This window comes from Rhodofomes roseus (assembly GCF_022264815.1).
Source record: "Rhodofomes roseus strain CIRM-BRFM 1785 chromosome Unknown C8Q71scaffold_8, whole genome shotgun sequence".
NCBI classification, from domain to species: Eukaryota; Fungi; Basidiomycota; class Agaricomycetes; order Polyporales; family Fomitopsidaceae; genus Rhodofomes; species Rhodofomes roseus.
In genome coordinates this window covers 320,875-343,321 of record NW_025952964.1, presented here as the reverse complement: position 1 = coordinate 343,321, position 22,447 = coordinate 320,875, and the positions used below count along the sequence as shown (strand labels likewise).

The 22,447-nt window shown below is 55.2% G+C and overlaps 7 protein-coding genes across 7 annotated transcripts; 3 read left to right on the top strand and 4 right to left on the bottom strand.

Moving 5' to 3' along the window:
- Window positions 1-122: 122 nt before the first annotated feature.
- Window positions 123-1,099, bottom strand: C8Q71DRAFT_856839 (uncharacterized protein; the record flags this gene model as incomplete). Its single annotated transcript, XM_047927341.1, has 3 exons — window positions 123-719; window positions 767-1,000; window positions 1,064-1,099. The coding sequence occupies 3 exons, from the start codon at window positions 1,097-1,099 to the stop codon at window positions 123-125; spliced, it is 867 nt and encodes a 288-aa protein (XP_047779678.1).
- Window positions 1,100-1,982: 883 nt separating this feature from the next.
- Window positions 1,983-2,429, bottom strand: C8Q71DRAFT_706044 (uncharacterized protein; the record flags this gene model as incomplete). The annotated part of the gene is made up of 2 exons (XM_047920484.1): window positions 1,983-2,087; window positions 2,148-2,429. The coding sequence occupies 2 exons, from the start codon at window positions 2,427-2,429 to the stop codon at window positions 1,983-1,985; spliced, it is 387 nt and encodes a 128-aa protein (XP_047779677.1).
- Window positions 2,430-4,907: 2,478 nt separating this feature from the next.
- C8Q71DRAFT_753677 (pseudouridine synthase) lies at window positions 4,908-6,568 on the top strand. The gene is made up of 8 exons (XM_047923449.1): window positions 4,908-5,220; window positions 5,269-5,307; window positions 5,358-5,420; window positions 5,476-5,745; window positions 5,800-5,887; window positions 5,944-6,068; window positions 6,124-6,256; window positions 6,306-6,568. The coding sequence occupies exons 1-8, from the start codon at window positions 5,050-5,052 to the stop codon at window positions 6,407-6,409; spliced, it is 993 nt and encodes a 330-aa protein (XP_047779676.1). The 5' UTR covers window positions 4,908-5,049; the 3' UTR covers window positions 6,410-6,568.
- Window positions 6,569-7,788, bottom strand: C8Q71DRAFT_753672 (uncharacterized protein). The gene is made up of 2 exons (XM_047923448.1): window positions 7,265-7,788; window positions 6,569-7,202 (listed from the first exon to the last, which is right to left on the bottom strand). The coding sequence occupies exons 1-2, from the start codon at window positions 7,596-7,598 to the stop codon at window positions 6,613-6,615; spliced, it is 924 nt and encodes a 307-aa protein (XP_047779675.1). The 5' UTR covers window positions 7,599-7,788; the 3' UTR covers window positions 6,569-6,612.
- Window positions 7,789-8,751: 963 nt separating this feature from the next.
- On the top strand, window positions 8,752-10,681 carry C8Q71DRAFT_722967 (uncharacterized protein; the record flags this gene model as incomplete). The annotated part of the gene is made up of 3 exons (XM_047921560.1): window positions 8,752-10,327; window positions 10,498-10,545; window positions 10,641-10,681. The coding sequence occupies 3 exons, from the start codon at window positions 8,752-8,754 to the stop codon at window positions 10,679-10,681; spliced, it is 1,665 nt and encodes a 554-aa protein (XP_047779674.1).
- On the bottom strand, window positions 10,426-12,577 carry C8Q71DRAFT_753664 (uncharacterized protein). The gene is made up of 4 exons (XM_047923447.1): window positions 12,157-12,577; window positions 12,023-12,102; window positions 11,327-11,912; window positions 10,426-11,263 (listed from the first exon to the last, which is right to left on the bottom strand). The coding sequence occupies exons 1-4, from the start codon at window positions 12,323-12,325 to the stop codon at window positions 10,797-10,799; spliced, it is 1,302 nt and encodes a 433-aa protein (XP_047779673.1). The 5' UTR covers window positions 12,326-12,577; the 3' UTR covers window positions 10,426-10,796.
- A 119-nt stretch (window positions 12,578-12,696) lies between these two features.
- On the top strand, window positions 12,697-15,802 carry C8Q71DRAFT_897968 (uncharacterized protein; the record flags this gene model as incomplete). Its single annotated transcript, XM_047928768.1, has 6 exons — window positions 12,697-14,510; window positions 14,556-14,837; window positions 14,922-14,993; window positions 15,353-15,367; window positions 15,427-15,674; window positions 15,706-15,802. Exons 1-6 carry the CDS (start codon window positions 13,122-13,124, stop codon window positions 15,800-15,802), a joined length of 2,103 nt encoding a protein of 700 aa, XP_047779672.1. The 5' UTR covers window positions 12,697-13,121.
- Window positions 15,803-22,447: the final 6,645 nt, after the last annotated feature.

The following is a 22,447-nucleotide window of genomic DNA, read 5'->3' as shown; positions in this document are numbered from 1 at the left end:
ATCGGACTCAATGATACAGTATATAACGTAGCAGGTGGTGTTGTGTAGGATACCCTCTTGTGACCAATGCTAGTAGGAATACACTTCGAGCATTGATATCAATTACGTAGACATACAGCCTCTCAAGACAAACGAGAAGCACTCTCGACTCCCTTCGTAGGTACACGCATCACGAAGTTGTCCCGCAAATACACCTTCGTCAACGCCAGATATAGACTTTGTCTGTCGTCTTCTCCGAGCGGCACGGTAAGGTCCACATGGAAGTCATGCCACACGTAGACGCAGCGTGCGAGCATGGCGGCAACGACCCACGTCCCGTAGCGTAGGTTCCACCAAGCACCGACGGCGAGGACGGCGAGAAAGATGACGACGTGCTGGTGCGCGCACTCGGCCCAGTATCCGAATCGATGCGGGCCTCGCTCGTGCGAGACATAGCCGGTTTTGAAAGCGACCAGGTTCAGATGCTGAGGTGAGAGGAGGATTGCCCCGCCCACGGCGATGCACCAGGGCAGGAAAAAGAGAACCTTTGTTGCTATGGTGAGCACCCGCTTCGGCGTCCAGGGTTCTGTGCCGAGCGCGAGCAACTTCGGCTCTTGTGCGTGGAGGCTCGCCAGCAGATACTCTGACGACGTCTCGAGCTCAGTATTGTCCAGTGTGTCGTCGTGCGATGAGGTATCATAGCGTTCTGGGCTGTCGGGATGCGTTGCTTTAGGATCCGCCTGTATACAAATGAGCCCTAAGCCTCATAAAAGGGTCTTGAACCTACACAATTGGATTGTCTCCGTCGACGCACGGGAGAGCTGACAGCTACGGCTGCAACTTCGTCGACCAACTCTGGTCCGTACTTCTGCCGAGGGGTCGCGAAGAGGTCCTCCATACTCGCGGAGAATGCCTGCGAGAAGATATCCTTGGTACTTGTCGGCCTCGTATCATCATCGCTGGGAGTGCATAAGCCGGAAGGGGGTATCGAATCTGACCCGCTGCTACCAGACAGGGATGGCTGTGTAACATGAGACTGTGAGACTCGGAGTGATGCAGCTGCTTGAAAACCCCGAAAACTTACTATCTGTGACAGCGTAGGCACTGGTAGCCGATGCATGGTCGTCAAAGTGGTAGCAGTACACTACAGAACGGTGCCGTTCAACTGCCCCGGCGGAAGCAAAATTTGACGAACAGCCTGGTACGTTACCGGTCAGCCGCCAAGATTCGAATCTGAGCGACGCTCGTCTGGCTTGAGACAGCACCTATTGATACAGGCTGATGGATACCGTGAGCATAGTCAATCTTGGACGATGCTCGCATACCGTGAGGGTAAGTTGATTGTGGAGGCGTGTGTACAATGCGTAACTCATGTGGCCGACCGGTCATGCATGCATGAGTCTACTTACGTGGGCGCTTCCGGCTAGGAACTTGGACGAAACAGACGCCCGTGGATATTGACCGCTTCAAGTTTTGGTCGACGTCTGACTCACGATAGGACGACAGCGCGCGAGCCGAGTCAGCCTAGTATAACCTTAGACACTCGACTAAAAGGCCCGCACAGTGAACACAATGTTGAATTGAACAGATGTCATGTCAATTGGGTTATACAGAGACTATGGGCGAGGGTCAAGTTATCGTCACGCCGTAGTACCCAGAGCCGGCGGCAGCCTGGGGTCTGCCACAGTAGTAGTGCCAGTGCCAGCCCCGGCGGTATCCTCCAACAAAACATGACACAAAAATTTCCGTCAGATACCTAATCAATTCCATGAGCTGCTGGTCTGAAAGTCCGCAGTTAGTCGCAAGATACTACTGACCATTGTGGATGACCTTTGCGGGCTGTGGTTGTGGTCCGGCTTTAGAGTACCCGCTCGGCAGTCAAGACCTCGCTCAGAATGGATGCCTTCGTCCCATCTTCAGGTTTATGAGTGACGCTGAATGAATCGATACATGAATCGATACATCGGCATTGAATTCCGAAAGACTGATGTCTGAATTCTAACTCACATGGCATTCAGCGAGGAGGTAATGATATTCGTCATACGCCCCGCTCCTACCAGAGCATTCTCGTAGATGGTAGCCTTGTAGAAAACACCGACACTGCCGGTCTGTAAGAGCGGCCCGTCAGTACACCTCAGTTAAAGTGCGCAAAAACTACACATCGATACCTCGTTTAAGTCGACAGACTTGCCCTGCACTTGCACCGCGTTGGAGAAAGTTAAGGTGGCAGAGTGCTCGACGAGCTTCTGCTCTTGCACTTGTCGCTTATACTCGACGCGAGTAAGGCGCGCACCGTTCACGTAGATCTGGGCATCTTGGTGGAGTAGAACATCGAAGGCTTCATTAAACGCTGCCTCGGTGGTGGCCTGGTATAGCGCCGATATTCTATCCTGGATCCAGGTAGTAAGGGGGAGGGGCTCAGCGGGGCTAATGCCGTGGTTGGATGACATCGTAGTAGTTGAATCAGGGTAATTCGTCGGTATCGAGTGAGGCTTGTAGTGGGCTGATATAGCGACACATATTCTTGCGACATATAAATGCCTGCGCGGCGTCTTCGAAGACATCCGGAGGAGCACATCCAATACAAATGATAGTTTGATGTCGGAGGGAAACACCGCGAGCGAAAGTTCTCCTCGCCGTCTGTGCGAAACCATGGCCGAGCGCTGGTTTTGGTGAGCGCGGCCAGGAAAGTATCGCTCTGCGTTTCTTCTAGCCCCCACGCTGGGAGACTGGTACTCCTGGGACATTCCCACTGCAGAAGCACCACCGAAAACGAGGCCGAGGAATGTTTCCAGGGTAGCGAATCGTCACCTTGCCTGCAACTTGAAGTGAGAACTGCTGAGTGCCACCTACCTGCTACCTCGTGCTGCACACGGCACTCGCCGCAGACGATTGTCCTCGCGTAACAATGGGCCTAGAGTATTGGTTCCTGGCATGTTTGCGGGTCCGGCCCGTAGAACAAGGACAACGCGGGCGTGGCAAGCGACGGGCGGCGCACGTCACTTGTCGAACAGTGATCCAGCGGCCGATGTGACAGAAGCGGTCAACGGCTCGCCTTCCATCCGCCCAGTTGCAGTGCGTGGCCACCGGGAGTATCACAATCGAAATGCCGCACCTTCGTGAAGAAGCGAACAACCTAAACAGTCGGACGAACGCATCAATCACCACCTATTGAATAGTATCGGCGGCGTAGCTGTCTTTCGTAGGACCTGGTCATCGCAGCCACTCCGTGGAGATCGAACGGACTGTGGGACCGAACACACCTGTGTAGATTTTCCTGAGAGACAACATAGCGCCGGACGGTGAAGGGTCAGACCAAACCATATGCGACCAGCGAGAAGCCTGATTGACTCTGAGATACGAGAAGCTGGATTCATACCAAACGCCACGTACCTCCCCTGGTGATCCATGCGAAAGATTCGGATCAGGAATATCCCATTCATGGCGAGGGGCGAGGAAGGCAAGGTCGAGTACTCGACGTGAGAACCTTCAGCGACGTGGCAGTAGCATTCAAATCGCATTACCACGCCGCATACAACGCCAATGAGCCACTCCGAGTCAGCATTGATCAGCTCCCAAAATCTTAGCGTACGATGAGACGTAGAGCGGGAGACGAGTGGTTTGGCACTGGCAGACAGACTTAACGTTCGAGAAAATTCCCAAACGACGTGAGGCTTGATATCTCTGAGCAGTAGCCCAAACCATTTGGCCCATGGCAGTGTGGGAGTTAGCCAGAGGGACCTTCATGAATGACGGTGGTTCTCTCATATCAATGAGAGGTGACCCGCCTGAGAGTAGTAGGAGAAAACGCTATCAGCGCCGTCACGGTCGTTCCCACTAGCACGACTCACATATGGTCAGCGGCAACAAAGTTTCCGCCCTGGTCATGTCAATGTATCATCGACCCACAATTCTGACTCCATATTCGAGGCCTCGAGACTTCACTTCAAGTCCGACGTCGAGTGATCTTTCCTTCGGAAGCCATGCTGCCCACGAATGTTCACATGATTTGCCTATTCGTTCAGAAATGGCGATGACCAGCTATACACCAGTCACAGTTAGAGAGAGCCTTTCTTATTAATGAAAAACGAGAGAACGTACCTCGGGTGCTATCGAGGACTCTCAGAGTCCGGAAGTAGGGTCACGCTCAGTCAAGTCCTGCGGAGGGCGCGACGAATAGTATTGACGTCACAAAGCCTGCTACAGTCGGACAGATCAGCTAGTGTAACAATATGCAGTTGGTGTGAGTGTTAAGTACGCAGATTCCTTGGCCGCGTCCAGTCAGCGCCGATGATTGTCATTCGCAACTTGAATGTACTGGATTTTCACGGAATTGAACTGCTGCGTTGGCCCAGGGTGCTTACATAGCTCTACGACGCATCTCGTCCAGTTCCGACTCAATGTTCCATATCGGTTTGGAACTGTGTTTTCTAGTCCGCAGGAAACTCTGTCCGACTCGGCTAGTAGAGCACTAGGAGACTGGAGTGGTCCACTGCCACAAGTGCATTCGGGAGCCTGAGGTTCCTATGTATCGGTCATTTCGCTGTGCACAGCAGACAGAGAAAACTCGGTCAAAAGTAATTATTCAGAATATAAACGTCACTACCCACTTCGCAGCCAGATTTTGGATGCCGATGGCGTATGTCGCAAGCTCAGGCCGAACTGAGACAGAGTTGACAACCGAGTCGGTGGGTTACAGTTCGCGGGCTCAGCGCGACTTTGCCAAGACGCGTCCGAGTCTAAAAAGAGTGAGCAAGGCCAAATTCATATCAATTAGTAAGGGTACGCAAGAGCAGCAACTACCTTCCGCAATCAATGGCGGTAAACGTTCGGACGTCGTGCGAGGTGGCTCGGAGGCTCTCGGAGTCGGAGGATATATTATATTCGCCGCGGCATATCCCGGGCGTTGATTTCCCGTTTTGGAAACCCAAACGGATCCCTCCTTCTCATCATCCTCCTCCTCCTCTTGGCTCAGCAGGGAGTTCAGCAGCTCCGTGAAAGTACGGCGTGGGAGTACGGCGTCTTGTAGAAACGGTCTTCAATCAAACAAAGCCTGTCTGTTCTTTGCGTATGCGTACACTAGCCAGCCATCTCTTGCATTCTGCATGCCGCTCAGGCTTCCGTAGGTTTTCGACAGCTCCGACTCATCTGCCTATCCCAGTCTTGTACTTGGACAAGAGCATCATAGCGGTGAACAAACCAAAGGGATTCTTGTGTCAGTATGATAAGACGGGAAAGCAGGTGAGCCTCTCCAATGAATATACTATATCCCTTCGCTGACATGGCCAGGCCGGGGACGAGCAAGTCGCGTCTACACTCAGCATCATGGTCTGTATGCCCATGCACGGCGGGGACAGCACCTCACGACTTCTCTCTAGAGCGAGGTTCAACGAGCTTTCAACCTTCCGTACCTCCCATATGTCGTTCACCGCCTTGACAGGGCAAGTTAATGCCCTAGATTAACAGGTCTGCATGGAGCTCATTTGGCACGTTCAGGAAACTACGGGGGCCCTACTTTATGCTACTACGTCTAGGCAAGCAGCTACCATCTCGCTTCAGTTCAGCCAGCGCACTATACGGAAGACATACCTAGCAATAGTGCGCGGCGGTGCAGACCGCTTTCCTCAACGAACTGGAGTGATTGAGGGGATCATGCAGAAGCTGAGAGGGCCAGGGGGACTGATCACGACTCGACCTTGCTCAGACCCTACACTCATTCGCAGGAAAGCGGAGGTGATGTCTGAGTGGGAGCTGCTTGCTACTTCGGTGAGTGCGGCTTCATACTGTTACAATCGATTCTCATTGTTTGTGTTCGACAAGCCGGTGGCACCTCTCAGTCTTGTCGCGGTGCGACCGCGGACTGGTTTCATGCATCAGATTCGTGTGCATATGGCGGAGGTCCTTGACGGTATTGTGTGACGCATACTGAAGGTCCGCTTCGTTCTGACACGATCACCGTCGCAGTTCCCATTCTTGGAGACGTCAGATACACCGGCACCCATACCGCCGGACTAGATCCCTCTATCACAAGCGTGATGTCCGTTCCGGAGGACGATCTCTTCCTACATGCCGCAGAGATATCATTCTTCGTAGGTGTCCCGCTCGTCTTCACCTGACTCATGTTCATACCTCGGCGTCATGCAGCGTTATAGTCGATCCCACAAACGAGCCATGTTGAGCATATGCGCACCTCTGCCCGAGTCGTGGATACAATTTTGCAGGGAGTTTGAGATACCGCTTCCCGACCGATATGTCAAAGGGGGTCTGTCTGTCGATGGTAAGCGATGGTCGCTCCTCATATTAGCCTGTACTTAAGTATTAACTAGGCGCTCCAGTGCAAGGACCACATCCTACCTTGGAACATCTGGGTGGGCGGTGGATGCCTTCGCCAGATTGGCAATCGGATGCCGCTTCCCCTGCATCGCCGTGATTGTTGCCGCCTAATGCTACTCATGAGGGTGCTTCCAGCCTGCATTAGTCAGACGACGCTCGCAACATCCAAGGCGATCACATTAGACCAAACCATGATGCAGACAATACAGACGCAATATTATTTGTGCGCCCAGCGCACTGCTTCGTAACGTTCATTCCAAAGACCGATCCACCTGATATCCCAAGCCTCATAGCACTTCTCTACTTATCATCCGCCGCGGCCAGAGCCCTCTCCCTCAGCATCGTCCCCAGCCCAACCGCAACAGCCCCAAGCGCGGTGGCCGTGGTGCCGGCGGCCACGGAGGGCAGCGCTGGTATGGAGCCCACGGTGATCAAGACCGCGGCGAGAATGGACATGGTGCTCGTCGTGTCCGGCGTGAGTGCGAAGATGGCCTCCGAGGCGGCGAGCAGCCACACTGGGACTTGTGCTGTGAGCGTGGTGGGCGGCGGGGGTGGCGGGTCCTTGAGGCGCAGGGTTGTGGCCAAGCGCGTGACGAGAGACTCGGAGGGCGCTGCCACCTTGGGCGGCGCTGCCGCGGTCGGCTGGGCCTTCAGCAGCTTGGAGCCAGTCTGTTTCGGGGCCTGCTTCTGGGACGTCGAGGATGGAGCACTGACGGTCGGGGTGCTGGTGCTGGACTTCTGCGTGATCCTCGCGATGAAGCCGGGCACGGGGAGAGGCTCTTTGGTCTTGACCTTGCTGCCTTTGTCACCGCCACGGCCGATGATCCACCAAGAGCCGGTAGACTTCCGCTGGACTTTGACAGCCTCCGTCTTCTTACGATCAACGTTCCCTTTTTGTAGACAGAACTGGTCATCGGCGCTGATACCAACCAAGTGCCGCGCAGCAGCTTACCTGCGATGTTCTTGAGGGCAACACCGAAGGTATGCCACTTCCAGCCCCACGAGTGGCCAAACGCGCATCGCATAACTTGCTCCACCTCTTCGACGCGTTTGCGCGCGTCGTCGCTCATGTAGTGCCGGGCGACTTCGTGCCATAGCTTCTGCGGTATACCCTTCGCAACGCAGGCCTCCGCGACTTTGACGAGCCAGGTGTCGACCGGGAGGTCTTTCTTGGGCTTGCCTAGGAAACGCGGTGGCGCTGTTTCCGCCGGCCACGACGCGAGGAGCGCCGGGAGCGAGGACGCCTGTGGCTCGGAGGTAAATCGAGATTTGATAGTGGAGAGCATAAGTTATTGGACGCGCCGAGCTTCCAGCCGCGCAAAGAGTGTTGAACAAGTCGTGAAGTGTGAGAGAAAGAAAGTCAAGAGCCACGATGCGGGGAAAGTTGCTGAGGTTTACTACGCGAGTTCAGTTGCCTTTGTTTATTTCGAATTCCCGTGGCCACAGATGTGGCTGCAGGGCCCGCGCGCCTTCCTTTTACGTACTTCCCTTTGTGCCGGCGTTTCAAAGGTCGCTATGCTGATCGCTCAGCGCACTGTAATATGCCCGTCTAAGAGGCTTTCTAGTTATCAATGTACATCGTGCGGTATGTTGCTCCCGAGTAATGTGTCTTGATTATCTGTGGAACTCGCAGAGCGTCATGCTATAACGGCCCGGCTACTCAGCCGGGTAGGCTTAGGGAATTGAAGTCGGTCAATTGAGTCTCAGAAGTGTGATTCTCGTCCGTTTCTCATTGTAGATGCGCAGAGACAGATGCAACGTTGTGCATCCCGTCTACTCACCAGTGATAGACTCCTCAATGTCATGCGACGCTGATATGTACTAAGAAGCTTGGGAGGACATCCGAGCCTGGTTGAGCGCTTCGCGCGACGCGCCTCAGCCACTTCGCGTCTCGCGGCCGTCGCCCACACAACGCCCAATACCTCGACCGCCCTCCTCCCCTCAAGAAGGTCGTGTTTAGAGTCTGCCTAGGGGAGACTACCCAATACCTTGCTCAAACGGCCTTGGCGACCTCACCTTTGGCATCTACGCGTCGAAATTAGCCCAGAGAACATCTCAGAAAGGCCACATCGAAGGTCAACCGCGCCCAAGACCGCAGGACCCGCAGGCAACATACATAACCGACGCACGGGTGCCAGCTGACTATCGCGTGTTGGGAGCTAGGGAGAGGGTGCTAAGTGTTTGCTTGAGCCAGAGGGGAAGCCGATTGTACAGTGAGTCTTCGAGTGTGTGTTGTCCTTCTGTCACGAGAACTGGCGCTTCGTCCACGCGTGTCAACGAAGCCTGTACGGTCTATCGTGGCGTCGTCGGACGACTGTCATAAGTCCTAGTCAACGATCACCGGCACCATTTGCTATAGACCCTAGTGAGTAGTGATTTGAGGCTTGGTTACTCCACGCTGAGTCGTTAGCTTGAAGCTCACATCAACCGCTCAGCGCAATGGACGCGAAGCACGACGACCATAATCGAGATTCCCCAACTCCCTCATATGAAAAACACAATTCAGGCCAAGAGAAGAATGTAGTTCCGATCTCCATCAAGGTCGCTGATCCTCCCTTCAACAATAGATACGGTGACGCAGACCTAGTCCTTCAATCCGCAGACGCAGTCAAATTCTTCGTCCACAAAGTTATCCTAAGGATGTCGTCGGAGTTCTTCGCAGATATGCTTTCGCTGCCACAGCCACGTCCATCCACTCCACAAGCCTTGTCCTCTGGTTGTTTGGGTGAGATCAATGCTCTCCCCGTCATCCCTGTCTCAGAAGACGCTTGGATCCTGCATGCTCTATTGCGCATGTGCTATCCGCCGGTGGTCAGCAAGCCGACATTTCTCATGATCTGGCAGCTCTCTCCCATTCTCGCCGCGGCGCAGAAATATCAATTTTCGGAGGTAACAACAACGCTGGCAGATCAGCTCAGGGCTTTTAGCGCTTCTCAGCCGCTTCAAACCTTCGCTGAAGCTTATCACAGAGGCTTGGACGATGTAGCGAGGGTCGCCGCTGCAACTTTCTGCCGCCCATCGTTCTTGACATTCGGCGCTGGTTACGTATCAGTTCCAGACATGGACACGTATGTCCCAGAGATGGACACTGTCCTTGCCTCATGGTACTTCCGACTGTTGGAGTACCACAACGATGTCGCGCAAATAGCTCGGAAGAACAGAAGATTCCGGGAACAACTGCAAGTGATGTCCGCCCCGGAGCACGTTACATTCTGCGCGCCCAATAAGATCGGAACGCAGTGCGCGCTTGCAAGGACCTACGACCTCGTTCCTAGGAAAGTACTTGCGCACCCCTTCGCGGACATAGGGCATGCAGACACCGTCGTCTGTTCTTCAGACGGGGTGGAGTTCCACGTCAATCATGCTTTTCTCAGATGGTCTTCCCATACGCTGACGGAGATGCTCTCCGCGGCCTCTGGGGGGGAGACACCCGAGCCACAAGATATTTCCGTGGGCAATGCCTCGCACGACACCACCCTCCGCCTACCCGAGGATGGTGAGACGCTGGCCTTACTGCTCCAGCTGTGCTACCCCATGCCCGACCCCGAAATCACAGGCGGATCGCACGAGGACCGCCTGTGCGTTGCATACCGCCTTCTTGAAGCAGCCTCGAAATACCGAGTCGCACGAGCGTTGGACTTCGCCAAGCAAATGATATGTACCATCGGCCTGGTGGATCGCCCACTGTCGGTGTACTTCGTGGCGTCTGTTTACAACTGGGCGGACGTCATGAAGCAGGCTGCCTGTCGTGCCATATACGAGGCGTCCGATGTATACATCCCGGAGATGGAGATAGCGTCGTCTGCGGCCTACCGCAGATTGCTCGTCTACCGCCAAAAGTGCCGCGACCTCATCCTTGCTCGGTACCCAAGTCGTAGCCCCGGCTTGTTCTCGAATTCGAAGGCTGTGGTCCGCGCCCCATATTGGAGCAAGAGCAGTTGGTTGAGCGAGCCCGGCGACTACGAGCTGTGGCTAGTCATGCACCTTCGCATGAACGAGAAGATTGCTGCTGGACGTGAGTCTAGCTCGGACGCAGCGAAGTCGGACGCACCTCCCCTCGATGACAGCAAACCGGCCGATCCACGCCGGCCGAGTGTAGCAGAGATCATGCAGGCAGCAGAGGCACTGGCACAGGTATGGAGACCCGGACGTCATCGCGAGTGTCCTTCGCTTACCCTGGTACAGGTCGAATTCTAAGACTACGACGAGTTTCGGTTCAGAGTGACTGGATAGGTGCGTCACAGTGCCATACCTATGTGCGTGACTAATGCGGACCTTCAGAATGAAGACTCAGAGACGTGCAGACTCATATGTGACATGTGGATCAGGTTTACACGAAATCGGATATAGTTACCAGAAAGCCCATTGAATGATGAAAACTATGATACACAGAGCACACAGACTACCGCCCAGGAGGAATACAGGTTACGTTTGATACACGGATGACGATGATGACCTTGAGGGGAAACCGAGTAATTGACCATTCAAAAGGGTTGTTCAGCGAGCACCTCGCCGACCTTGATGACGAGCTCGTCACGACTCTTCAGCTCCGCAGGGAAGTATGCCTTCGCGCCACCAACGCCCTTCGTCCATACTGTCTGCGCGATGCGCATGTACGCCTCCCGGTTGTCACCCGGCCGAAGCGTGCACACAAAATCGCGCTTCTTGTCGTACACGAGCATCAGTCCGTCCTGCATCGTCGGCGCTCTGCCCGTATACGGCACCTGCACCTTGATGACCATCGCCTTCGGCTGCCCGGGCTTCATGTGCGGCTTATGTGACATGCGGTTGTGCGAGCTGGGGTGCGGGGCGGCTGGGATACCCAGGCTTTGGCGCGTGACGTCAGCGGTAGGCAGGAGCATGCCAAGGTCGCTGTACGATGGGCGGACGGTCACGGATGTCGCCGCGTTAAACGGCGTGCACGTCTGCTTGTGCTCCCGCCAGTGTGCCCCTGAAAGAGAGCATGAGACCTTCGTCACCATTATGGTCACATCTGCATCCAGGGTGTACTTACTCTGACATTCGGGCGAGCAGTACTTCACTGCGTGGCACTTGCTGCAGATCTTGAGCGCGCCGTTCGTCTTGCCGCACTTTGCGCATGACTTCCCGTCCAGAGGCAGCTGTTCGCCGGTCCGCTTCCTCATCCACTTCATCACCGCCGCTGTGACAGTAGGACCCGTGTTCACGAACATGCTCTGGCCCGTCGTCCCGTCCGCGTCGGGCTTCGCCAGGTCGGCGCCGAACTCCATCAACAGCTCCACCATCCGCGGGTCACCGATCTGGAAGGCGGCCATGATGGGCACCTCGCCATAGCGGTTTTGGTAGTTGACGTCCGCGCCGTTCTCGAGGAGCACGCGCGCGAGCGCGACCGTGGGGCCATATGTGTTCTGTGTTGCGTGGTGGAGCGCGGTGAGACCCACGATGTCGCATGAGTCCACAGGGGCGCCGCTGTTGAGAAGGTACTTGAGCGTCGCGGCGTGGTCTGCCCCGGGGCATTGAGCTGCGCCGCGCTGAGCCCCTGCGATGACCAAGGTGCAATAACCGAACTTGTATGGCGTCTCGGTGCCGGTGAGATCAGGTGCTCGCCCGTTTTCGACGGCCTACAGTAGACTGATTCAGTGTTTCTGCGATGACGCCTCATACTCTCCGAAAATTGTTCTCGCCCATCCCTTCGAGTTTCTCAGCATCAAAGCTTGATTGTCTTACTCACCTGTCGGACTGCGGTAGTCTGGCCTGAAAAGCAATCCAGCGCGAACCGCCTGTACATATTGGGGTCCTGGCCAACGGTGCCTGAAGTGTAGTGTTGGGATTTGAACTCGGAGGGTAGTGTATATGGAGACTCACCTGCTCTGTAAAGATCGCGCAGCGTCTGCCCGCCCTCGTCGTTCTTGATATAACCACTCGTACGATCGAGAATGGCGAACATCCGCGGATGGGCCTTCAGGCCGCCGCTTCCATCTGCACGGCGCTCAGCATCGGACGCAAAGAGCCTGACACCCTCGTCGCGACGCATGTTGCAAAAACTGATACGTAGGACACAGGGAGCGCGGAGAATACAGAGGTATTTCAAGCCGGACCTCAGCGGATCTTTAGGGACTCAGGTTCGACCTGCGACGGTTGGGCGAACGACCTCCCGACGGTTCGGCTCGGCGGAGGAGGATTGGGACGTCGACAAGCTCGAGGATGAGGATGAGTCAGAGGACGACTTCACTCCGAAGACGAACAATAAGTACTTTGTGAACTTATGACGAATACAGTAAGTAAGTATATGGGTTGGTTTTGATTTTGAAAATGGGAGGTAAATCCTCCGTTGGGCGCCGCGCTTAGTCAGCATTGGCCTCACTGCCTCCTCCGACTCGGACGGACGACCGACCGACGTTCAACGTTCAACGTACCACATTGGTGGAAGAACACAGGCTGAACAATATCTTGGGGACTTGGAACGACTGTCATCACAAATCGCCCTCGCAGGTGCATCGTCTGGAACCTCTGAGACAAAACCCCAAGTCCACGAGTCTGCATCCCATTGTTCTTCAGGCTGTCAATCAGTTGCCTTCGTTACTGTCATGATCCCAAGTCGCCTACTGGACGAGTGCTCTCGAGCACTGAATACTGTCTTGTTGCTAGGGAATTAGGGCCGGCGCTGGGACAGTACTTATCAGGCACCCGCAGTGCCACTGTTGCCTTTCTCTCCACGAAATTCCCTCACTCGCGCTGTCCACCACCTCTTAGCTGCTTGCTGAACATCAAGGTCAGTTCTTTCTCTAGTACGAACAGAACTGACTCGTAGCATCACAGGTACAGACACGATGGCTACTACGGCCTTGGTGACTGCGTCGCCCCAGGCTGGCCCCACTACTGACAGCTCTGCCACACCGTTCAAGTCGCCACCGAAGCAGGCTTCATACACCGCGAATTTTCCGTTCAACAACGCCCACAGAGATGCGGACGCTATTCTGCAGACCGCAGACATGGCGAAATTTTACATCCATCGAGCAGTGCTGCGTATCGCGTCGTCCTTCTTCGCGGACATGCTCTCATTGCCTCAGCCCGCGTCGTCGGACTCTGACTCTCACAACGAGTCTGCCCTTCCCGTCATTCACATCTCGGAGAACGCGGACACCATTGACCGTCTGCTGCGCATATGCTACCCTGTCGCGAAGCCATGTTTCTTTGGTGTTGCGTTTCTCAGCCCTATCCTTGGAGCCGCAATCAAGTATCAGATGACTGAAGCAATAGCCGTGTTGACGAAGGAGTTGCTATCCTCTTGTGACTCTGATCCTCTGCAGGTGTTTGCAGTGGCGTGCAGGCACAACCTCGAAGGCGCTGTCCTGCAAGCGGCAGCGGCATTCTGTGTGTTGAAGCAGGAGCAAAGACCCTGCCCAGCAACAGGGCGGTATCGCGTCCCTCGACCCATCGCCGAGTACACGGAGCTGATGGATACCGTGTCGGCGTCGGCATATTACCAGCTGCTTCAATTCCACACGAAACGCGCGTCCGCTACTTCTGTTTTCGCTGTTCCGACACCTAAATTCTGTTTGCCTTTGGCGCCGAACCGACCGTCGATCCCTAGCGGAAATCAGGAACAGGCCCCTGCTCCCTTCGACGACACAAACCACGGGGATACTGTCCTCTACTCTTCTGACGGCGTCAAGTTCTACGTTCATCGTAATTTCCTAGCATTTGCATCCCCCGTCCTACGCGAACGGCTTGCGCTACCGCCGGATGCCGCTCGCTCGACCTGCGAACATCGGGTCAGCATCGCGGAGCACGGGTCTATCCTGGCGCTTTTGCTGCCTCTGTGCTACCCCATGGCAGACCCCGCCATGCCAACGAGGTCCTCGCACGACGATCGTATCCACGATGCTTGCTCGCTTCTCGACGCAGCGCGCAAGTACAAGGTCACGAGGGCAGAGGAGTTCGCAAAGCGGATGTGCATCATCGCCGCGGAGTCGTTCCCGCTGCGGCTGTACCTCATCGCCTCGCACTACGGCTGGGACAACATGATCGAGCAGTTCGCCCTTCGCGCGGTCTACGAGCTCGCCGACTCGGACGCCCACGTACCGGAAATGGACGTCGTGTCCGCAGGGCCGTACCGCCGCATCCTCGTCTACCGCCAGAAGTGCCGGAACGTCATCCTCTCGAAGTGGCATGGCGGCAACGCTCCCCAGGCCCAATATTGGAGTCAGGAGCCGTGGGTTGCGAGCACTGGCGAGGCTTAGTTCTGGATGACGCTGCATCAGCGTGCCCAGGAACAGGCCGCTCGTGACCCTCCCGCGAGCCTGAATGTGGAGAGCGTCTTGCCCTCGTCGACGAGCCAGGAAGCTCCAGCAGCGGTACCGGGTGTGTTCGGCCAAGTTGGACCACCTGTGTTTGTTGTCGGTGGCGGGTCTGCATTTGGCAGATCATTGCCCGCTGACGCAAAGAAGGACACTGGCGCGGCTAAGGATGCTGTCACTGTCAGTAAGCGGTCATTGTCGCTGAGACAACAGACGATCTTGAAGATAGCGGAGGAGCTTGTAAAGGTGTGTATCCTTGTCCTGTTTCTTCAGCGCGCATTCCTGAGCTGTCTACAGGTCAAGCTCGGGTGATCGGATCCCAAATTTCAGGGACGGCATCCAGTGGCGCTCTCAATGGTCGCGTATGCACGCAGGCAGCAGCACGGTATCGATTTTGTAGCGGTATGTGCCGGACTAGCCAAGTATTGTATTCGAGTTGTATGTACGATATTCAGACACTGCTGTAGCATCATTCTATGCTCGGGATGTTCACCTCATGGTTGTGAGCCTTCAGGTTAATGTCCGGTTTTAGCAGCAATACGTACCCGTAGATGGGCGATTGTTGGTGTTGCATTTGCATACTGGGTGGCCGTTTCTTGTCATATGACATGCTTCTTCTCTGACGCTGAATCAGACCCTTGCGAAGCAGGCCTCGAGGATCGATGTCGGTGTAGGATCGAAGCCACGCAGACGCACCGGGGTCTTCCGCATGTTATCGAACTCGCAAACCCACCCACCCCTTCCTTCATCCCTCGCTCAAGATACTTAACAGCGCAGTGAGTTCCTCAAGTATACTAGCTTCGATATCCGATCGAGGGCTGATCCTTTTCAACAGTCTAGCTCTATGTCAATCCCGAGTACGCCTGTTGACCCAGACGCGTCAGCGACTCACTCTGAATCACTATCCACGGAGTCAAGCCTGGCCATAGCGAACGGCGACGGACCTGCGACAACCGAAAACGTCGAGGTCAAGACCGCCGATACACCCTTCAACAACCCGTACGGCGATGCAGACGTGATCCTTCGATCCTCGGACGCGGTCGATTTCTACGCACACAAGGCCATCCTCCGCATCTCGTCGACGTTCTTCGCCACCATGTTTTCATTGCCACAGCGGGCCGGGACCCGCACCAGCCTTCCGCTCCATTGTTACCGAGCGAGGAAGATACGCTTCAACGTTGAACAATGGCGAAGGTGCATTCTCCATGTAGGAGATCTGACGGCCAACACGCTCGTGAAGTTGCAGTTGGCAGTTCAGTTAAGACTCGGGCGCTTACAAAGCGCCGACCGGAGACGCCCGGGTGGTAGGACCGACGCCACTACGTACTGGTACTTATCATACTACCGTTACGTACGATTGTGCTGGGCTTCGACCACGCTGTATACATGCCAGTGCCTTCTCATGACATTCAATAACACGCTTTCTGTGGCCGGCTTGCACCCATTTGCCACGGGGATCGATATTGCAGTCTGAGTGTACTTACTATATTCACGCTTCATACTGGCCGCTGTTACGTCAACGTTTGTTTTCCCTTATTTTCACTTGAGCATTGTGCTATCCTAGCATGGGCCCAACCCCATGACGCTACGGTTCCAGTCTTCGGACTCCTTCGCTGTTTGCTCCGGCCCAACCCGGAGCAGTTCACGTGATCTCTGACTCAGTATGACTCGTCCCTTACTCATACTTGACTCATTATTTATGACTTGATCCCTGACTCGTCATGACTCACTCCCCTGCGCTCCTATTGGCTAGGTAGTTGTGACTCGTTCAGGACCTGCCCTGAACTCCCCATGTATATAAGACCTGTGTACAGTAGCGGTCGAACCTTAGTTCGACCTGGTTATCTATTGAAGCTTCACCAGCTCCTTGGATATCAGAAACTCCCCGCTCGACCTGCTAGACGGACTTAGCAGCGTCTTCGACCATTCTCCCCATCCAAGGACGATTAGAACCTAAGGTCCCTACGTTTAGGGTTAGGTTGAGAGCTAGTGCTCTAGGTGTCACGCTTTGCGTAACATAAGGTCGAACTGATCTTTACGCTCCGCCTGCTCAGGCGCAGAGCCCACACATCTTCACACACGCTTCCGGAGTGCCCCTCCGTCTAGGGGACTCCCCATCCACCACGGACTACCGAGTTGAGATCGAACCCGTTACCTACGGGCTCCCAACCCTACCGAACCTCTGGTGGAACGACGACCTTCGCCTCTTCGAGTATCAGAACGACACCGGTGAGCACAGACCTGTGCTTGTGCAAGAACCAGAACGAGAAGGAGAGAAGCGCATTTGGGCCTTCTTCCACGACACTGTTCCCCTCGAAGAGCAACAGAAACAGACCCGCGCCTACCTAGACACCAAAGGAAAGGCTGCCGAACGGATCAGGAAGATCCAAGACGAACGACCGAAGCCGGCGACTCCAGCGGCTATCTGACGAGAACTCTCGAAGCACGAAGCTACTTCCCCCGCAGTAGGAACTAGCCCCCTGGTACACGTTGTACCCGAAGTAGGCACATCTAGCCTCACCCAGTATTCCTCGAACCTCGCTACAGGTGTCGAGAAGAAGCCTCTCGAACCGGAACTCGAGACGCAGTCGAACGAACCCGAACCCGAACCCGAATCCGAATCAGAACCCGAACCCGAATCAGACGACGCAATGTCTACCACCCGCACGAACACGGCTACTAAGCTTGAGGTCCCCGCACCTGACAAGTTCAAGGGACAAGCTACCGATGCGAAACCGTTTATCCGACGTCTCGAAATGTACTACAGCGCGACAGGCAATGCCGATGCCAACGATCAACGGAAGATCGCTTACGCTCTCCTCCTCATCGACGACAACAGCGATGCTTTCTACTGGAAGAAGTTACACATGGACGGAGAAGCTGATGCCCAAGAAGAGGGCAAGCATGCGTTTGAGTCTTGGAAAGACTTCAAGGAGGCCTTCTTGAAGGCGTTCCCCGTTTATGCCGAAGGAGACAGAGACTCGATAATGCTTACGACTCTAAAGCAAGGAAAGACTCCCACCCCTGCCTTCATCCCCAAATTCCGATCCATCGCGTCCAGGACCGACCTCTCTGACAAGACCCTCTCCGGGTTCTTCAAGAGGGCAATCCGCCGTGATCTCCTTGACAAGGCAATGAATATGGAACCACCCACGACCCTGCAAGGGTGGTTTGACCTTGTCCTCCGACTCGACTCCCGCCAGATCTACAATACCAATTACTACGAGGGAGGGAACAGCGGGGGTAACAACCACCGCTCCTCCTACCCCTCTGGACGAGGCAGCGGACGATTGGACGAACCTATGGAGATCGATGCCATGGATCAGAGGGAACGGCAACGTCACCAGGAACTGGGCCTTTGCTTCGGATGCCACAAACCCGGACATCTCCTCAGGAACTGTCCCGAGAAGAGACTGAACCCGAAGTTCACCCAGTGCAACCGAACTTCCCCACGCCGTGTGCCCGCCTCCTCTACCCACGTGCGAGAAGTTACTCCCGCCTATGTACGAGAAGTCTTCCAGGAACTCCCGCTCGAAGAACGCGCTCCGCTCTTTGAGCAAATGTCGAAGGATTTTTGAGTGGGTCTGAGTCATCGATGCGCCCAGACCCCACCTATGCACTCCACATATCCCATGTAGTAACAGGAATCACGCAATTCAAAGCCCTTTACTTTCCTCTCATGGTGATCGGAGTGCATCAAGACATCGAAACGGAAGCTCTCATCGACAGCGGCGCAATGGCCACGTACATCCACCCTCGCCTTGTCATCAAACTACGCCTACCCTCAGTACCCCTTGTCAGACCCATCCCGGTCTTCAACGTAGACGATACTCCCAACAAGAAGGGAACCATATCGCACGCCGTCGCCCTTCGCTACCGATGGAAGGGAACAACCAAGCTTGTTAAGGCGTACGTTGCCGAGATCGGAAGACAGGATCTCATTCTAGGCCATGAATGGCTCCAGAAGGAGAACCCCATCATCGACTGGAAGACAGGCGAGCTCGAGTTTGAAGACCAGACGTACTGGGCCAAACGCGAGCAGAACGAACAGCTTAGCAAGGCGGAAATCCTACGAACTGTCAAAGTGGAGCTACCTCCCGCTCCCGTCTATCGGATCCGCCGACAAGTTGAGGAACCACCCGATCGGGACTGCAGCCCCGAAGAACCCCGCGAACCAACCCCACCTCGACGAGTGACCGTCGAGGATGTTCCCGAAGAAGAACACGAGCGAGCTGTTGATGCTCCTCAGAAGGAAGTTGTAGCGGAGACTTCTCTCTTGGACGAGCCAATTGAGGAACTCCCCAACTTCCCCCCTATGAACCCACACCCTGAACCGCTCGAAAGCGAGGAAGATTATGAAGCACGACTCCGGTCCATGACCGAAGATCTGGACCCTGACGAATTCCTGGCATCGTATGCCCCTGGTGCAAACTACTTGGCAACACTCGCTTTCGTTGAAACACCATTGACGCAGGAACACGAGGACACCCCAGAGCCCCTGCCGTCCAGGCATGCTATCAATCGGATGATACGAACCGGCACCGGCGCACTAATCCCTACGGCATTTTCAATCGGACGAACCACCACTGCCACTGAGCTAGCGCTCTCTGAGTGGGTTGGAAAGAAGCAGAAGACGGTCGAGGAAATCGTTCCTCCCTATCTGCACGACTTCCTCCCGGTATTCGACAAAGTAACGGCATCTCGACTCCCAGAGCACACCGAGTACGACCACGAGATCAACCTGAAACCGGGGTTTTCGGAGATGAAGACCCAGGTTTACCCTCTCAGTCATGCTCAACGCGAGGAACTTGACAAGTTCTTGAAAGAGAACGAGTCAAAAGGTTACATACGACCCTCCAACTCTCCGATCGCCAGTCCTTTCTTCTTCGTTGGAAAGAAAGATGGAACATGGAGACCCTGTCAGGACTACCGAAAGCTTAACGAGAATACGGTCAAAGACCGCTACCCCCTCCCCCTGATCTCGGACCTCATGGACAAGTTTAAAGGCGCAAAGATCTTCACCAAGATGGATCTGCGCGCCGGATATAACAATGTCCGAATCAAGGAGGGCGATGAGTGGAAGGCAGCTTTCGCGGTTCCCGGATCCAACCAGGGTCCGCCACGACTATACGAACCCACGGTCATGTTTTTCGGTCTATGCAACTCGCCCTCGACATTCCAACGGATGATGAACTCCATCTTCGAAGACATGCTAGCCGAAGGCTGGCTAGTCATCTACATGGATGACATCCTGATCTACTCTGCGGACACTACGACACACCATGAACGGACTCGACGAGTCCTCCAGCACCTCAAGGACCACGACCTCTATCTCAAACCCGAGAAATGCCACTTCGACGTCACTGAAGTAGAATTCCTGGGAATGATAATCCGACCGGACACCATTGCCATGGACCCCGTGAAAGTGAGCGGAATCGCTGACTGGCCCGTACCCGAATCAGTCAAGCAAGTCCGCTCCTTTGTTGGATTTGCGAATTTCTACCGACGGTTCATCCTCCACTTTTCTGAGCGTGCACGACCCCTAGTGGACCTCACAAAGAAGGACGTACGATGGCATTGGGACGAGGAGCAACAACTCGCCTTTGAGGATCTGAAGCACGAGTTTACGCGTGCTCCCACCTTGGTCATGCCAGATGAAACCAGGCCATTTGCTCTCGAATGCGACGCCTCGAAGTTTGCTACCGGCGGTGTCCTGCTACAGAGTGATGCAAACGGAGACTTGCACCCCTGTGGCTTCATCTCCCAGTCCTTGAACCCCGCCGAACGGAACTACGAGATCTACGACCGTGAACTCCTCAGCATCATACGCGGTCTGGAGACCTGGAAACACTATTTCCTAGGTAGCCCGCACAAGCTCCAAATCCGCTCTGACCACCGTAACTTGACCTACTGGCGCACCGTGCAGAAGCTCAATCGACGACAAGCACGATGGTCGTTGTTCCTCAGCGAATTTGACTATGAACTGGCACACGTCCCTGGAACGCAAATGACCATCGCCGACCTTCTATCCCGACGCAGTGACCATGATACCGGGGCTGATGACAACGACGACATCGTAATGTTAGCCCCCCAGCTCTTCGTGCGAGCCATCAACGCGGACCTCCTCGATCGTCTACGAGACTGCCATGAAAAAGAACCCATGGTAAAGGAGGCCTTCGATGCTCTCCTTGGCAAAGGACCTGCACCCGCGAAGACCTCGCTTACGGATTGGCAGATGGACGGAGACCTGGTATGGTATCAATCACGAGTGTATGTTCCTCCGGATGCGGGACTCCGACGGAACGTGGTACACTTGTACCACGAGCTCCCCTCCGCAGGTCACCCGGGCATCCACAAGACGACCACCCTCGTGCAACGCGACTTCTGGTGGCCTGGAATGGGACAATTCATCGCACGATACGTCAAGGGATGTGGAATCTGTCAGCAGATGAAACCGAACACGCATCCCACTGTGACTCCACTCATTCCAATCCCGCCGCAACACCCTGCCACACCGTTCTCATGCCAAACAATGGACTTCATCACTGCACTCCCCGAGACTCCCCGCGGACATAATGCTATTTATGTCGTGGTGGACCACGACTCTACGAAGGGGGTAATTTTCATCCCATGCACAGACCAGGTGGATGCCGAAACAACCGCCAAGATGAACCACGACCACGTGTACCGACGCTTCGGACTTGCACGCAAGTTCATCTCCGATCGTGGCCCTCAGTTTGCATCCAAGGTCATGGGAGAACTCTGCCGCCTGACCGGAATTGAACGCGCACTGTCCACGGCGTACCACCCCCAGACTGATGGCCAGACGGAACGAGCCAACCAGGAACTCGAGATATTCCTCCGAATCTTCTGCGCGAACAATCCTGAAACATGGGACGAGATGCTCCCTGACGCCGAGTTTGCGCACAACTCCCGACCTCATTCCGCCATCAAGATGTCGCCATTCTACGCAATGATGGGATATGAACCCCGAGGAATCCCCCACATCACCGAAGTTGCTGACTCCCCGACCACGGAAGAACGACTCAAGCGGCTACAGAAAGCCCGAGAAGAAGCCGCATTCGCACTAGAAGCTGCGCAACGAGTCATTGAGAAGAGAATCAAGGACCGCACACCTGCTTTCAAGAAGGATCAGCAGGTATGGCTCGACACGCGGCACCTCCGCCTCCCCTACGCCACGAGGAAACTAGCTCCTAAGAAGGAAGGTCCTTTCAAGATCACCGAGGTCATGGGAAGAGCGACGTATCGCCTCCAACTGCCTCCGCAATGGCGAATCCACCCTGTATTCCACGCCGGTCTCCTATCCCCGTACAATGAGACCGAGGAACACGGCCCGACCTATACAGAACCTCCCCCGGACGAAGTAGACGGAGAAAACTCATGGGAATTTGAAGCTATCCTTGGTCACAAGGGCACGGCAAGCCGACGCCGGTACCTCGTGAAGTGGAAAGGGTACCCTCCCAGTGAGAACTCGTGGGAACCCGAAGACGTCTTCCTGGGCACAGGGGAAGAGACCCTCGATGAGTACAAACGCGCGCACCATCTCCGACTCCTCTACGAGTATAAAGAGAAGAGCCGTCTTGGAGTGGTGAGACTCGGACCCCAAGACGACAACGCTTGCGACTGCTGAGTCGAGCTCTATGCCCTCCACCGCTGCCTACGACGACCTTTCTCTCAAGGCTTACTACGACGCGTGGGTCATCACCCAGCTCCCCTATCTCGGCCTGAACCGCAAGCAACGTCTCCCACTTGACCCCCGTTACCACCTCTGTGACAAATGCCGATTCCGAGTGCGCACCGAAGGACACGAACTACGATGCCGCCCCACTCCTCGG